General features: G+C 38.6%; 1 protein-coding gene across 1 annotated transcript in view; it reads right to left on the bottom strand.

Moving 5' to 3' along the window:
• Positions 1–14,259, bottom strand: part of LOC132546618 (mucin-2-like) — a 52,904-nt gene extending 38,645 nt beyond the window's left edge. The window contains exons 1-6 of the mRNA XM_060210340.1: positions 14,225–14,259; positions 13,572–13,681; positions 12,662–12,826; positions 10,304–10,400; positions 8,527–8,645; positions 7,438–7,581 (exon numbers count right to left, since the gene is read on the bottom strand). Of these exons, the coding sequence (XP_060066323.1) occupies positions 7,438–7,581; positions 8,527–8,645; positions 10,304–10,400; positions 12,662–12,826; positions 13,572–13,681; positions 14,225–14,259 (670 nt within the window). The remainder of the gene's footprint in view (positions 1–7,437; positions 7,582–8,526; positions 8,646–10,303; positions 10,401–12,661; positions 12,827–13,571; positions 13,682–14,224) is intronic.
• Positions 14,260–17,125: the final 2,866 nt, after the last annotated feature.

Raw genomic sequence — 17,125 nt, 5'->3', positions numbered from 1 at the left:
TGTTGGTGGATCATCCAGCAGTAGTTGTTGTTGGTACATCTGTTGTGGTAGTAGTGACACCAGCAGTAGTTGTTGTTGGTGCATCTGTTGTGGTAGTAGTGACACCAGCAGTAGTTGTTGTTGGTGCATCGGATGTCGTAGTAGTGACACCGGCAGTCGTTGTTGTTGGTACATCTGTAGTAGTATTAGTAGTAAGTTCGGCTGTAGTTGTTGTAGGTACGTCTGTTGTGGTAGAAGTGACACCAGCAGTGGTTGTTGTTGGTGCATCGGTTGTGGTAATATTGACACCAACAGTAGATGTTGTTGGTGCATCTGTTGTGGTAGTAGTGACACCAGCAGTCGTTGTTGTTGGTACATCTGTAGTAGTAGTAGTAAGATCGGCTGTAGTTGTTGTTGGTGTATCAGTTGTGGTAGTAGTGACACCAGCGGTAGTTGTTGTTGGTACATTCGTAGTAGTAGTATTAAGAGCGCCTGTAGTTGTTGTTGGTGCATCACTTGTGGTAGTAGTGACACCAGCAGTAGTTGTTGTTGGTACATCTGTAGCAGTAGTAGTAAGATCTGCTGTAGTTGTTGTTGGTGCATCGGTTGTGGTAGAAGTGACACCAGCAGTCGTTGTTGTTGGTACATCTGTAGCAGTAGTAGTAAGATCTGCTGTAGTTGTTGTTGGTGCATCTGTTGTGGAAGTAGTGAGACCAAAAGTAGTTGTTGTTGGTACATCTGCTGTAGTAGTAGTAGTAAGATCGGCTGTAGTTGTTGTTGGTGCATCAGTTGTGGTGGAAGTGACACCAACAGTCGTTGTTGTTGGTACATCTGTAGTAGTACTAGTAGTAAGATCGGCTGTAGTTGTTGTTGGTACATCAGTTGTGGTAGAAGTGACAACAACAGTCGTTGTTGTTGGTACACCTGTTGTTGTATTAGTAGTAAAATCGGCAGTAGTTGTTGTTGGTACAGCTGTTGTGGTAGTAGTGATACCAGCAGTAGTTGTTGTTGGTACATCTGTAGTAGTAGTAGTAAGATCGGCTGTAGTTGTTGTTGGTGCATCGGTTGTGGTAGTAGTGACACCAGCAGTCGTTGTTGTTGGTACATCTGTAGTAGTAGTAGTAAGATCGGCTGTAGTTGTTGTTGATGTATCTGTTGTGGTAGCAGTGACACCAGCAGTAGTTGTTGTTGGTACATTTGTAGTAGTAGTAATGACACCAGCAGTAGTTGTTGGTGCATCGGTTGTGGAAATAGTGACACCGGCAGTAGTTGTTGTTGGTGGATCAGTTGTGGTAGTAGTGACACCTGCAGTCGTTGTTGTTGGTGGATCGGTTGTGGTAGTAGTAACACCGGCAGTCGTTGTTGTTGGTGCATCCGTTTTGGTAGTAGTGACACCAGTGGTGGTTGCTGTTGGTGCATCGGTTGTGGTAGTAGTGACACCAGTAGTTGTTGTTGGTACACCTGTTGTTGTACTAGTGACACCAGCAGTAGTTGTTGTTGGTACATCTGTAGTGACACCAGCAGTAGTTGCTGTTGGTGCATCTGTTGTGGTAGTAGTCAGATCGGCTGTAGTTGTTGTTGGTGCATCTGTTGTGGTAGTAGTGACACCAGCAGTCGTTGTTGTTGGGACATCTGTAGTAGTAGTAATAGTAAGGTCGGCAGTAGTTGTTGTTGGTGCATCAGTTTTGGTAGTAGTGACACCAGCAGTAGTTGTTGTTAGTGCATCGGTTGTGGTAGTAGTTACACCAGCAGTCGTTGTTGTTGGTGCATCTGTTGTTGTAGTAGTTGTTAGTTGTTGTTGGTACAGCTGTTGTGGTAGTAGTGATACCAGCAGTAGTTGTTGTTGGTACATCTGTAGTTGTAGTAGTGAGATCGGCTGTAGTTGTTGTTGGTGCAACTGTTTTGGTATTAATGACACCAGCAGTAGTTGTTGTTGGTGGATCAGTTGTGGTAGTAGTGACACACCGGCAGTAGTTGTTGTTGGTGCATCTGTTGTGGAAGTAGTGAGACCAACAGTAGTTGTTGTTGGTACATCTGTTGTGGTAGTAGTGACACCAGCAGTAGTTGTTGTTGGTGGATCAGTTGTGGTAGTAGTGACACCGGCAGGTGTTGTTGTTGGTGCATCTGTAGTAGTAGTAGTGACACCAGCAGTAGTTGTTGTTGGTACATCTGTAGTAGTACTAGTAGTGACAACAGCAGTAGTTGTTGTTGGTGCATCTGTTGTGGTTTTAGTGACACCAGCAGTAGTTGTTGTTGGTAAATCTGTAGTAGTAGCAGTGAAATCACCTGAAGTTGTTGTTGGTGCATTTGTTGGGGTAGTAGTAGTGGTATCGGCCGTAGTTGTTGTTGGTCCATTTGTGGTGGTAGTTGTGACACCGGCAGTAGTTGTTGTTGGTAGATCTGTTGTGGTAGTAGTGACACCAGCTGTAGTTGTTGTTGGTGCATCTGTTGTGGTACTAGTGACACCAGCAGTAGTTGTTGTTGGTGCATCTGTTGTGGTAGTAGTGACACCAGCAGTAGTTGTTGTTGGTGCATCTGTTGTGGTAGTAGTAACAACGGCTGTAGTTGTTGTTGGTACATCTGTAGTGTAAGTAGTGACACATTGTTGTAGTAGTGACAGTAGTTGTTGTTGTTGTGGTATCTGTTGTGGTAGTAGTGACACCGGATGTAGTTGTTGTTGGTGTATCAGTTGTGGTAGAAGTGACACCAGCGGTCGTCGATGTTGGTACATCTGTAGTAGTAGTAGTAGTGAGATCGGCTGTAGTTGTTGGTGCATTTGTTGTGGTAGTAATAGGATCGGCTGTAGTTGTTGTTGGCGCATCTGTTGTGGTAGTAGTGACACCAGCAGTAGTTGTTGTTAGTGCATCGGTTGGGGTAGTAGTTACACCAGCAGTCGTTGTTGTTGGTGCATCTGTTGTGGTAGTAGTGACACCAGCAGTAGTTGTTGTTGGTACATCTGTTGTGGTAGTAGTGACTCCAGCAGTCGTTGTTGTTGGTACATTCGTAGTAGTAGTAGTTAGATCGGCTGTAGTTGTTGCTGGTGCATCTGTTGTAGTAGTAGTGACATCAGCAGTAGTTGTTGTTGGTGCATCAGTTGTGTAGTAGTGACACCAGGCAGTAGTTGTTGTTGGTACATCTGTAGTTGTAGTAGTGAGATCGGCTGTAGTTGTTGTTGGTGCAACTTTTGTGGTAGTAGTGACACCAGCAGTAGTTGTTGTTGGTGGATCAGTTGTGGTAGTAGTGACACCGGCAGGTGTTGTTGTTGGTGCATCTGTAGTAGTAGTAGTGACACCAGCAGTAGTTGTTGTTGGTACATCTGTAGTTGTACTAGTAGTAAGATCGGCTGTAGTTGTTGTTGGTGCATCTGTTGTGGTAGTAGTGACACCAGCAGTCGTTGTTGTTGTTGGATCAGATGTGGTAGTAGTGACACCGACAGTCGTTGGTGTTGGTGCATCTGTAGTAGTACTAGTAGTAAGATCGGCTGTAGTTGTTGGTGGATCTGTTGTGGTAGTAGTGACACCGGCAGTAGTTGTTGTTGGTATATCTGTTGTGGTAGTAGTGACACCAGCGGTAGTTGTTGTTGCTGTATCTGTTGTGGAAGTAGTGACACCAGCAGTGGTTGTTGGTGTATCACTTGTGGTAGTAGTGACACCAGCAGTCGTTGTTGTTGGTACATCTGTAGTAGTAGTAGTACTAAGATCGGCAGTAGTTGTTGTTGGTGGATCTGTTGTGGTAGTAGTGACACCAGCTGTAGTTGTTGTTGGTGCATCTGTTGTGGTACTAGTGACACCAGCAGTAGTTGTTGTTGGTGGATCAGTTGTGGTAGTAGTGACATTTGCAGTCGTAGTTGTTGGTGCATCTGTAGTACTAGTAGTGACACTAGCAGTAGTTGTTGTTGGTGCATCGGTTGTGGTAGTAGTGATACCAGGAGTAGTTGTTGTTAGTGCATCTGTTGTCGTAGTAATGACACCTGCAGTCGTTGTTGTTGGTACATTTGTAGAAGTATTAGTAGTAAGATCGGCTGTAGTTGTTGTAGGTACATCTGTTGTGGTAGAAGTGAGATCGGCTGTAATTGTTGTTGGTGCAACTGTTGTGGTAGTAGTGACACCAGCAGTAGTTATTGTTGGTGGATCAGTTGTGGTAGTAGTGACACCAGAAGTTGTTGTTGTTGGTGCATCGGTTGTGGTAGTAGTTACACCAGCAGTCGTTGTTGTTGGTGCATCTGTTGTTGTAGTAGTGACACCAGCAGTAGTTGTTGTTGGTGCATCTGTTGTGGTACTAGTGACACCAGCAGTAGTTGTTGTTGGTGTATCAGTTGTGGTAGTAGTGACACTAGCAGTAGTTGTTGTTGGTACATCCGTAGTAGTAGTAGTAATATCGGCTGTAGTTGTTGTTGGTGGATCTGTTGTGGTAGTAGTGACACCAGCAGTAGTTGTTGTTGGTACATCTGTTGTGGTAGTAGTGACACCGGCTGTAGTTGTTGTTGGTGGATCGGTTGTTGTAGTAGTAACACCGGCGGTAGTTGTTGTTGGTGGATCGGTTGTGGTAGTAGTAACACCGGCAGTCGTTGTTGTTGGTGCATCCGTTGTGTGGTAGTAGTGGTAGTTTGTTGTTGGTGTATCTGTTGTGGTAGTTGTTGTGTAGTTGTTGTTGGTGCATGTAGTGTAGTAGTTGATAGTAGTCGGCTGTAGTTGTTGTTGGTGGCTCTGTTGTGGTAGTAGTGACACCAACAGTAGTTGTTGTTGGTGGATCTGTTGTGGTAGTAGTGACACCAGCTGTAGTTGTTGTTGGTGCCTCTGTTGTGGTACTAGTGACACCAGCAGTAGTTGTTGTTGGTGCATCTGTAGTAGTATAGTAGTGTAGTAGTGGTGTAGTTGTTGTTGGTGTATCTGTTGTGGTAGTAGTGACACCAGTAGTAGTTGTTGTTGGTGTAGTAGTCTGTTGTGTTGTAGTGCATAGTAGTGTTGATGTACACCAGCAGTAGTTGTTGTTGGTGTATCTGTAGTAGTAGTAGTAAGATCGGCTGTTGTTGTTGTTGGTAGTATCTGTTGTGGTAGTAGTGGTTGTTGTTGGTTATAGTAGTAGTGACACCAGCAGTAGTTGTTGTTGTATCAGTAGTGGTAGTAGTGACACCAGTGTAGTAGTTGTTGTTGGTGCATTGTTGTAGTAGTAGTAAGTTGTGTAGTTGTTGTTGGTGCATCTGTTGTGGTAGTAGTGGCACCAGCAGCAGTTGTTGTTGGTACATCCGTAGTAGTAGTAGTAGTAAGATCGGCTATAATTGTTGTTGGTGGATTTGTTGTGGTAGTAGTGACACCAGCAGTAGTTGTTGATGTAGTAGTGGTAGTACTTATTGGTGTAGTAGTGCTAGTAGTTGTTGGTGTAGTAGTGGTAGTAGTTGTTGATGTAGCAGTGGAAGTAGTTGTTATTGTACTGGTGGTAGTTGTTGATGTAGTAGTGATTGTAGATGTTGGTGTAGTAGTGGTAGTAGTGGTCAGTGTAGTAGTGGTAGTTGTTATTGGTGTAGTAGTGGTAGTAGTTGTTGATGTAGTAGTGGTAGTAGTTGTTGATGTAGTAGTGGTAGTAGTGTATTAATGGTATTAGTTGTTGTGTGGTAGTTGTTGGTGGTTTGTAGTATTAGTGGTAGTTGTTGTTGTGGTGGTAGTTGTTGGTGTGGTAGTGGACCGTGCAGTAGTGTTGTTGTTGGTGTGGTAGTTGTGGTAGTAGTTTGGTAGTAGTTGTTGTTGGTGGTCTGTAGTGGTAGGTAGTAGTTGTTGTAGTAGTTGTTGGTGCAGTAGTGGTTGTTGTTGGTGCAGTAGTTGTGGTAGTTTTTGAAGTAGTAGTGGTAGTAGTTGTTTGTGCATTAGTGGTGGTAGTTGTTGATGTGGTAGTGGAAGTAGTTGTTTGTGTAGTAGAGGTATTATTTGTTGGTGCAGTAGTGATGGTAGTTGTTGATGTGGCAGTAGTAGTAGTTGTTGATGTAGTAGTAGTGGTGGTAGGTGTTGATATAGTAATGGTGGTAGTTGTTGGTGTAATAGTGGTAGTAGTTGTTAGTGTAGTAGTAGTAGTAGTTTTTGATGTAGTAGTAGTAGTTGTTGTTGATGTAGTAGTGGTAGTAGTTGTAGGTGTAGTATTGGTAGTAGTTGTTAGTGTAGTAGTGGTAGTAGTTTTTGATGTTGTAGTAGTAGTAGTTGTTGATGTAGTAGTGGTAGTAGTTGTTAGTGTAGTAGTGATGGTAGTTGTTGGTGTAGTAGGTTGTAGTAGTTGTTGATGTAGTTGTGGTCGTAGTTGTTGGTGTAGTAGTGGTAGAAGTTATTGATGTAGTAGTGGTGGTAGTTATTGGTGTAGTAGTGGTGGTCGCTGTTGGTATAGTTGTGGTATTAGTGGTTTGTGTTGTTGGTACAGTAGTTGTGGTAGTTGTTGGTGCATTAGTGTTGGTAGTTGTTGGTGCAGTAGTTGTAGTAGTTGTTGATGTAGTAGTGGTAGTAGTTGTTGGTGCATTAGTGGTGGTAGCTGTTGATGTGGAAGTGGTTGTAGTTGTAGGTATAGTAGTAGTTGTTGTTGTTTTGTAGTAGTGGTGGTAGTTGTTGATGTAGTAATGGTGGTAGTTGTTGGTGTTGTAATGGTAGTAGTTGTTGGTGTGGTATTGGAAATAGTGGTTGGTGTAGTAGTGGTGGTAATTGTTCGTGTAGTAGTGGAAGTAGTTGTTAGTGTAGTAGTGGTAGTAGTTTTTGATGTAGTAGTAGTAGTAGTAGTTATTGATGTAGTAGTGGTGGTAGTTGTTGGTGTTTAAGTGGTAGTAGTTGTTAGTGAAATAGTGGAAGTGGTTGTTTATGTAGTAGTAATGGTAGTAGTTGTTGGTGTAGTAGTGGTAGAAGTTGTTGGTGTAATAGTTGTGGTTGTTGTTGATGTAGTAGTGGTAGTAGTTGTTGGTGTAGTTGTGATCGTAGTTGTTGGTGTAGTAGTGGTGGTCGCCGTTGGTATAGTTGTGGTATTAGTGGTTTGTGTAGTAGTGGTAGTAGTTGTTAATGTAGTAGTGGTGGTTGTTGTTGGTGTAATAGTGATGGTAGTTGTTGGTGTAGTAGTGGTAGTAGTTGTTGATGTAGTAGTGGTGGTAGTTGTTGGTGTAGTAGTGGTAGTAGTTATTGATGTAGTAGTGGTGGTAGTTGTTGATGTAGTAGTGATGGTAGTTGTTGATGTAGTAGTGGTGGTAGGTGTTGGTGTAGTATTGGTTGTAGTTGGTGGTGTAGTAGTGGTAGTAGGTGTTGGTGTGATAGTTCTAGTAGTTATTGATGTGAGGAAAGTAACCATCTCGAAAAAAGTTCATTACTTTAATTATTTAATATTGCGAGTTTGCTGTTACTGTTATTTGTCGTTGTTGGTGTGTGTGTGTGTGTGTGTGTGTGTGTGTGTGTGTGTTTTTTTTTTTTTTTTTTTTTTTTTTTTTCTATTTTTACTTACGGATATTTTTGAAACACATTAGAAATCCTGGCAGATTATCGCTGTTGTCAAAAAAGAAATCCACAACTACAGGACTTGGTAGATTCGTTTGGGTTTCACCTTGAAGTTGTCGCCTACATTTTTTAGGTCCAGTAGTACCTTGAACTAAAACAAAATATGAAAGCCTTACGTGTTATGTAGCAATATTTATTGACAAGGTTAAAGTTGACAGACAGATAGATAGATCCCACAAAAAATAATATGCCTCTGAACTTTCGATCTAGCGACATAAAACACCATCTGGAAACCGCAAAACACACAATATCTCCATTTGTTCTGAAACGTGTTGAACGTTGCAAAATTCAATAGATATAAATTTATATATGTAAAAGCAATAATCATATGGATATCAGTGTGACAAGTCGTAAGGTATGTTCAAAAATAATAATTTAAAAAAGAGAATAGCTTATGTTCAAAATGTAATACTTGTGTTTGAAAAAATTTCTATGTGTGTGTAGGAATGTTTTGTGTGTGAGTGTTCTATAGATAGACTCAAGGGATACTTAGAATATTACTGAATATTGCGATTCTGTAAAATTATTTTCACACTCAATATAACGTCATTGATAATCGTTCTAGGCTATAACACCGACGCATGTTCCAATTACATTAAAGAAGACTTTTCATGATGTGTTATCGGTTTAAAGTGTCAAGAATTTTACAATATAGATAAAGAACGCTTTTCACAACATGTTACCGACTGATAGTGTTTAGACTATTACACTTTATGGAAGGAAGGCATTCCATGAAGTGTTACCGACTGATATGTTTAAGGCCTTTACACTATAAATAATAATTTTAAAAATCCACGACATGATACCGATGAAAAAAGGGTTTAGAATTTATACACTATTGGTAAAGCATGACGTGTTACCGACTGATAGTGTTAAGACTTTTACACAATTTACACTATATATAAAAATTCCATTATGCGTTATTAATTGAACGGATTTAGCCTACTACACTGTAGATACTTAATATAATGTGTTACCGACTGATAGGGTTTAGCCTTTTACACTATAGGTAAAGAAGTATTTCGTTTCATATTACCAGTTATCGTTAGAAAGTCCCCGTCGTTACAGCCGGTAGTTGCTTCTAAATGAAAGAAAATCATGTTGTACTGGATTTGTCCATTCGTCTGTATTGTCCATTTACAGTTTGTGTTAATCCTGTAATTTCAATGATACGTTAACAAAGACAAGGAGACATGGCATTACATACATACTTGTTAAACATTAGACATTTCTAACAGTATAACAGATTCACTTGATAAGACTTTTGAACACGTTCCCTGAATGAAGCGATGTAACAAGCTCTCTTCACGTATCGTTATATCAAGTTTCTTCGATGAAACAGTAAAAAGTTTCCTTGTCAAGAACAAGATCCGTTGTTGAGAGCGTGTATCAAGTGCCTTTGATACATCCCTAGATGGGACCGTATAATAAGTTCAGTTGAATGGACATACAGCAAACTCCATTCATATGAGAACGTATAGGATCATTTGATGAGAAAATTTAACAAGCTCTCTTCATGAAACTGTATATTAAGCTCCCGTAATGAATGAAATACAAGAAATACCAATTCGTACATATTACAAGTTCTCTTGAGAAAACGATAGAACAAGTTCCCTTGATGAGATAATAACACAAGTTCCCTTGATGAGACTATGACAACTTCCATGAATGAAATCGTACATCAAGCTAATTTGAGGACTTCATTAGACTGCACATGAACAAAGGTACTCTAATGCAATTTGAAATAACGGCAGTTGTCAAACCGATCCCAAATATCAGTCTCTAATTCTGCTCGGAACGTAGTTCGTAAGGACATTGTACGTAGAGGAATGCTACTCACTTCCTCGTTAAGTTCGTTTGCCAATTGGCGGAGATTATTTGCCTTAAGCCTATTTTCCACAGCTTTTGGGTGAATTCGACGGTTTCCAGTACCATTTCGTGCCGTTTCGGTTGCCGTTATGCTCTTTCTTGTCCTGCAACTGGGCAAGCCTAATGAACTGATCTTGACGTCGCGACTTTACACGCGGACGTCCGGATCTTCGTCTGTCATCAACTCTTCCTTTGGCGTCGACAAGTAAAACTAACCGACTTATAGTCAAGTTGGGATAGCCGTGGCATATTTGTAACAAAAATGATTGCAAATATATTGGTAATTACAATCTTGGTGATAAAAATCATCACTAGTTCGAATGGAAAAGAACTCATGCATTTGAACAATTACGGTTTAATTGGTAATTTAGGTGCTACGGATGTGGATAGGTTCTGAGTCACGGATGATGGATTTATTTATTCATTAATATTTTACATGTAAAGAAATTGCGTTTTCTTATCCTTTCAGTATATTATGAATATCATTTACAAAGTCATCTTTACCATTGTCACGGTTCTTTGTGCTACCACACAACCACTGTAAATGGATAACAGACATATTTGACCATCAAAACATAGTTATATCGGAACAAGATGACGATGTCAGTGTGGAAAGGCAACTGACTCACAAAGGCTTATTAACCAGAGGTATTTTCAATTCGGCGAAGACAACTAAAATGTGTATGAGCGTGCACAATCCGGTGATGAACTCCAATTGTCATCATATGAAAGAATATTTCAGGGCGGAGTGACAAAATGCCGACAGGTAGTTGAATTGCTTTTTAAATACTGCAATTGACAGGATTTCCACAGCAAACCATTAATTAACTGAAAAAAACTGCTTTCGTTATATTCATTTATAAAACGACTGAAAATGTGAATTTTGAATATATTTTTGTATCTTAAAATAACAAAATAAAAGAAATAAAATAAAACACACTCACAGAGGCGGTGATTCTGGAAAAAGAGGCGAGGTGATGCATCTGTTAGTTACGGTGGCCAAGTCGATTGTCTCTCCAGCATCAGAATCACATGCAGTAGCTGGCGATTTAACATGTAACTATTATCTCATCATTAATGATAATTCAGTCAAATTGATATCTTTTCATAATTTCTTGTCGGGAATGAGTTAAACGTTATATTGATAATCCGAAAATATAAGCTGTATTTGGCGAGAGCTTTGCATTTTCAAAATTAAGGCCCTTACCATCACTGACGAGTTCTAGAAAGACGCAACAGCTGTATGATGAAGTTAAAGTCATTGTTTGGTAGTACTGTATCTAACGTTTTGTATACAAGCTACTATTCACTTGAACATGATTTTCTAAGACCACGTGATCATTTTGAGAAATGATTATTAGCATAGCATATTAGTTTTAAAAACACAAATGAAAAAGCGATCTACCGTGCCGAGCATTTATAATTAATAAAAGCGTTCTAACGTATTCTAGACTTCATTAATATCTCGTTTTCTAACTACTGTAATCTCTAGACAACTGTGGTATTTTAATATCAATTTGGTTGCGTAACTTGACATTGGGATTAGTATATACCAAAAATGTGTCCCAGCGAATATACGGAACATCATAGCTGGTACATAAGTTACATAGACATGAACACTCTGTCCAAAGCCGAACGTGGTCAGGGATACACCAAAGTAAATAGCGTTGTATAAAAAGAAGAGAGAAGGTCATATATCAAAGTTGCAATCCTCTTACGACCAGGCAATGGAGGCAGTAGGTACAATTATTACTTTCTAACTGCAAGGTACTGTGGTTCCAGTTTTCCCGCAAAACCCTTATATTATTTCAATTTAGACTTAAGACCTTATTAGAAGCTCCCAATATTTTTCCATCATAGAAGTACAGGTATAGTGCTAAATAGTGAATCAGACTACGTCATGTGTCTGTTTTGACCTTCTAGAACTAGTGAGTGAAAAGCTGAGGAAAGTGATTGAAATAGTGTCGAATTCTAGATTGGATGGTGCATTAGCCTTATAAATGCAAAGCAATATGAGTAGTTTTTATGTCTGATAATTTCGAAAAAACGTTAAATAGATATGTACATCCTGATCCTGAATCGTGCCATGTTTGAATAAATTCAGGCTTAGCATGTAGGTTACGGCAACTTCGGGGATTAAATAAAGGTCAAGGAGCAGTATTAACCGCCTTGTGAATTGTACAAATAATATCTTTAATAACACCTTTAAACATAGTTTAGTACATTTACATACGGTAGTACCAAAAAACGAACTCTTTATAGAATTATACACTATTACCAGATTATCTGCACATGGATAATTTAACATTGATAGTCCAAGTACTTTACATTTAAATTAATTAACATATACACCTTCAAAATGCAAACAAAACAAAAAATAAAGTCCTGGTTTTGATGATTTAACAGTTGAATTTTAATGTATTATGGTATCAGTCATGTCAATTAATTTTAAGTTAACTTGTTACACGAAGACTCTCAAAAGAACAACAACGGGAATCAAAATTTGCATTTCAAATCACAATATATTTGACAACAATTTAACTACTCTAGAACAATAGCATTTCTTAAGAACATCTGTAAATTGTCATCCGGTAAAATAGCTAACAACATTAAAACTGGTCACTGGCCACCAGAAATGGGTGGTCGGTTGGTGCAGTCGCCTTTCGCCTAGACACCATGGATTTGATTCCGGACGGACATGAAAAGGTATGGGGTCACCTGCCCAAATACGTGGGTTTTCCCTGGGTACTCCGGTTTCCTCCTACACTAAGGCCCCTAGCTCACTTCTATCTGGGCCATCAAGAGTGACTGATTTATGTTGGGAAAAGCTGTTTTGTAATTGTTGTTAAATAGATAAAGCTAACTTATTTAAAATCAAAACTTAAGAAAATGGATATGTAATGACCAAAATGGCTACATTTTCGGTAAATGGTTTATTTATCATGTTGCGCAGTATGCAAAAAACAATATATCTTGATTTTTTTTTATCTTGAATGAATTTTGAGAACGTTTTTCACTTCATTTCCTTGGACTTCTAAATATAAACATATTTAAACATGTATTCTTTTTGGAAACGATCTGTATGTAAAGATATAACCGGTCCATGATATTCGAATTTTTGTATGATTAACTTTGTTGGAGATTTTCTTTCTATATTCAGACAGTTTATGAACTGACCAACAGAATATGATATTTTTTTTTATTATTTTGATCGAGCGAATAACTGCACAAAAGAAATACAGATTATCTGTTATATATCGTTATGAATTTGTCATTCGAAAATAATGACATGATAATATCACCTGTGTCTGTTCCAGTCGTCTGCACGACTGCTAGGTATTTGAATTGCAGCTCTTCTGCTTCACTTCCAGATGGTGTAACCGCTGTAATGACATCAATTCTAGCTGAGGCACCTCCTAATTTTAATGACACGCTCGCCGATCCAGTAATTTTCGCGAGAATGTTACCTGTAAATTAAGTCATTACTCTACTGAGCAGCATTCAATATGATATGCTGTAATTTAATTCGAGGTATAATATCAAATTGGTGAACGGAAATAAATATCTATTAGTTACATACCATCAGAAATCTCTCATGCGTATATTCAATATCCAGTCTAAATGATAATTGTGAATGACTTCATTGGCTCTACTGACTAGCCTGAAAATGACACCAATAGCTTCACTCTGAATGTTCACTGAAACTCTGCTCTGAATATTTTAGAGTTACGAATCCCGAGAAAATTTATACTGATCTCTGAAATAACGCAGAACAATAAGACAAGATTTTCATCGGTTTTACTTTTATTGCACTTGTCATAACCCTCCTACTTTTCCTGTCTGTGTCGGTATATCTGTTGAAAAATATCAAACATCTGTTTTATTGGCTCCTTATTTGAAACAGTATTATCTCGATTTACTGCCACATGACTGAACATTTTGTATTTCACGATCTCAACAATGTGCGTATTTTATCTTGTTTGTTTATTTTAATGCTCTAAAGCAATACCGGCACGGCACTCATACAAATATGTAGACATTTGATTTACAAACAAACGTTTTCAAATGTGTTAACTCGTGCATTTTTCATAGCCATTGTCGAAGTATTTCACACACACGAATCTGTTATCCATCAAAATATTCTTTTGTTTTTACTATACAGTCATTCCGTTAATTTCAGATACATATATAGAAGTGCAACGTACTACTAACCTTCGTCATTCAAGAGCTGCACTTCATTACCACTTTGTAATGAGACTCTACTAAGTTCCACGGCTATTTGTGCTCCTGAAGGTGCAGAGATTTTCCATGAACATCCGGAGCTGAAAATACGACATTGATAAACAAATTATTAATATCGTTCTCCGAAAGTCTTGTGACATTGGCGTCTCGGGGATTTTCTAAATATACACCCAGGCATTTTAAACTAAAATTTGGATGTATCATCGTGTTAATTCTTATGTTTGTTTATTGATTTGTTTAATTGGTGTGTATACCTAATATCTCCTGTACCCCTGTGTAAACTAGAAACAACAAGAAATTCAAATCTAATAGAACTAAGGCAAAATATTGATAAAAGAAAGATATTGCCAAAGGAAATGTTTACATGGAGGCCCTTGAACATGTACACAGAGAATAAGGTTTTCCGGAAGAGTAAACGTTACTAAGGTCATGGTCTCAAATGCGACCAATGTATACAAATATCGGAAAATAATCAATGAGCAAAAAACGCACCAAGCTTCATAACGCACAGAAATAAATGATATTTTCAGTGAGATCACAAACATGATCTACAAACTTTCCCATAATTTTCCTTAACTTGCATCTTTGGAAACACTGTGTTATGAGTTTGTCAGCCAGTTTACTTTTTCTTGCGCGAAAATCGTGATATTGGGAACATGCCCTCGTATATCGAAATAACTGCGAAATGTAAATACTAAAGGTTGGGGATGCCAGAATATTGCTATTCAGAAATAGAAAATTCTCAAAAGGAAATTTGAAATTATCACGCTGATCATATAGCTTGGTGAAGTCCTGACTTTGATTTATAAGTATAATGAATACAGTTACATAAGTCCCACATATTATTCCACTAACGCAAAGCAATGCTTATTAGCTCATATTATCTATATTAGAGACCTGACCTCTAGAGTACATACTCTAGACCAACCAGAGAGACAGTCAAATATAACTCAGGTAAAGCATAGTCAGTCAGTTGACTCAAGCATAAACAATATCAAAGTTTCGAAGTTTAAATATTTGTGGCCGCCATGTTTGCTGTTCGATCAATAGACTGATTACATCGTTGTATTCCCTAAATTAGATCACACCTATGAACTTATTTTAATTAAAATTGGTTATCATTTAAATGTCGTTTCCAGCACCAGTCATCTTAAATTTTGAAAAAAACAAATCTCGACATTGATATACATGTAAAGTTTCATTTCAATTTGACCATCGGTTGTTGAGTTATAACCTGTTAAATTTCAACCAAGCAGAGTTTGCTGAAATGTAAATCTGGGGCTATATCAGTGCCCGGTATCCTACATTCATTCTGCATATCAGCCAAAACAATATCATGGATTTTAATGGCTGTTTTAGGGGTTGTAACACTGACAGATCTTCCATGACGGGCGTCATGTCCAAGGCTCAGCCTGCCACGCTAAAATTCTGACACCCGCCTATTCACAAAAGGTAAAAGACAAATGCTAAAAATCATAAATCGGTATGTTAACACAAAATATTAAAATTGTACGTCATAGTCTATTATATAGACCAATATCTTTCAGGTAATGTAGAATTTTACAAATCTCAACAGTTTCAAAAAGGGTTTTTAGATTTGTAATGTTACGATAGAAACATTCTCGAGTAGGCAGAAGGTCAATACAGTCCAATAAAAAAATGTTTAACGGTGAATGGCTCATCACATCCTATGCTTCGCCTTTCAACATATATGAATGTGGAAGTATGTATGACCCATCCGAAGACGGGCAAGGACAACTTCGTTTGGGTGGTTGTCTCTATAGCATGGAGACCGTTTACCGATATATAGGATTTACGGAGTGCCATAGGCACGTATATTACATTGCGCCTACCACTGACCTATTAAAATTTGTTTAATAAATGGTTTAAAATCTGTAAAATGAAGTTTAAAATCAACAGGTGGAAGCGATAAAGCTTCCTTTGCGGCACGATCTGCCTTGTCATTGCCTGGTATTCCCATGTGCCCAGGAATCCAGAAAAAAAAATACGAAAGTTAAAGGTAACTTCATGAGATAGTATTAATGTATTACGAATGAAAATATTTTCGATATTTCTATTGCTAAGACTTTGTAAAACTGAAAGAGAGTCTGAATGGATAACAGTTCTCATTACTTTGTTTCTTTGAATATATTCGTAGGTCGATAGCTCGCGCTTCTGCCGAGAGTATTGAGGTTGCGAGGTTGCTCGAGAACAAAGCGCAAAACCGCATAACCGCCCCTCAACCACCAGAATCCTTTCTCCCAGTACTTTCGGGACGCAACCCACGGCAGGCAGGTTGCCCCTTTCAATGGACTTGTACCACATGCAGTAGGATACAGCGGATATATTCTAACCCCTATCCGCAGAGGACGGTATCCTACACTGCACTGCATACAGCGATTTTGTCCATTTTGCAAAAATCACATGCCTTGTTTGCTTTAGAGTGCTACCTCTTCGATATTAACTGCTTAATTTATTCAAATACAAGGCTCACAACTTATCAGCCTTGTTTCCACAATGTATTTATTTGCTTTAGAGTGCTACCTCTTCGATATTAACTGCTTAATTTATTCAAATACAAGGCTCACAACTTAGTCAGCCCTCGTATCACTAATGAACTAATTCCACAATGTATTTATTGGTGTTTTCATCGTTAATTAGGACAGCTATGTAGAAAGATTAGGACAAGCGGAATGATATCACTAAGAGCAAGATGGGAATTAAAGATAAACTATCTTTAGTTAGTTCAAAGGTGACACTGGAGAAAGAAGGCCGATCAATGTACATGAAAAGGACAGTGCCATTAAGGGTTAGGAAACAACAACTGAAGGAGGATGAAACACCCAATCGGAAACAACAACAACTAAGCATGAAAGTAAAGTTACGATGGACTTTGAGTTATGCAGGTTTGTCTCTCTCAAAGTTTTCGGTCATTTGTTTATTGTCAAGGAATGGCTTGCAATATTGGTCATTACGTTTGGAAAAATATTAGTGTTTAAAGGCTAGAGACCTAATTTCAATCGGAAGGCAGAAGTAAAACCCATCCATACAAACTGCCGTTTGAATTGATATCCTTATGCACCTTATGCACTTCAGTATGAGTATATTCTCGTTATTTTGGATCGTTATACGTGGTTTGTACAAGCCTACTCCACAAGAAATATTACTGCGGAAACAGTAGCTAACCGAATATTTAACGATTTTATACCTCGATTAGGTTTCCCAGCAAGAATCCATCAAGAACAGAGAAATTAAGTACATTCAATGACAACCCCTTTTAACCCTTCAGGAAAAAGTCAGTGCGAGAGAATGATTCTGACTTGGAGACACATTTCAACAAGATTGCGATTGCATACAATTGTACCGAACATGAATCTACAGGACATACACCCTTTATACACTTTATGGGCGATCATCTAGGTAACTATTGATATCATGTATAGACGTAACTTCATGGTACTCCAAAGACGATCCTGATCTGGAAAGAGTGTTTGAGAAAAGCTGACACAAGAAACATGTCCATG

Source organism: Ylistrum balloti, unplaced genomic scaffold, assembly GCF_031769215.1.
Source record: "Ylistrum balloti isolate Yb309-2 unplaced genomic scaffold, AGI_CSIRO_Ybal_v1 Utg369898, whole genome shotgun sequence".
NCBI classification, from domain to species: Eukaryota; Metazoa; Mollusca; class Bivalvia; order Pectinida; family Pectinidae; genus Ylistrum; species Ylistrum balloti.
The sequence above is the reverse complement of the archived record's forward strand: the minus strand, read 5'-3'. Positions and strand labels throughout refer to the sequence as shown.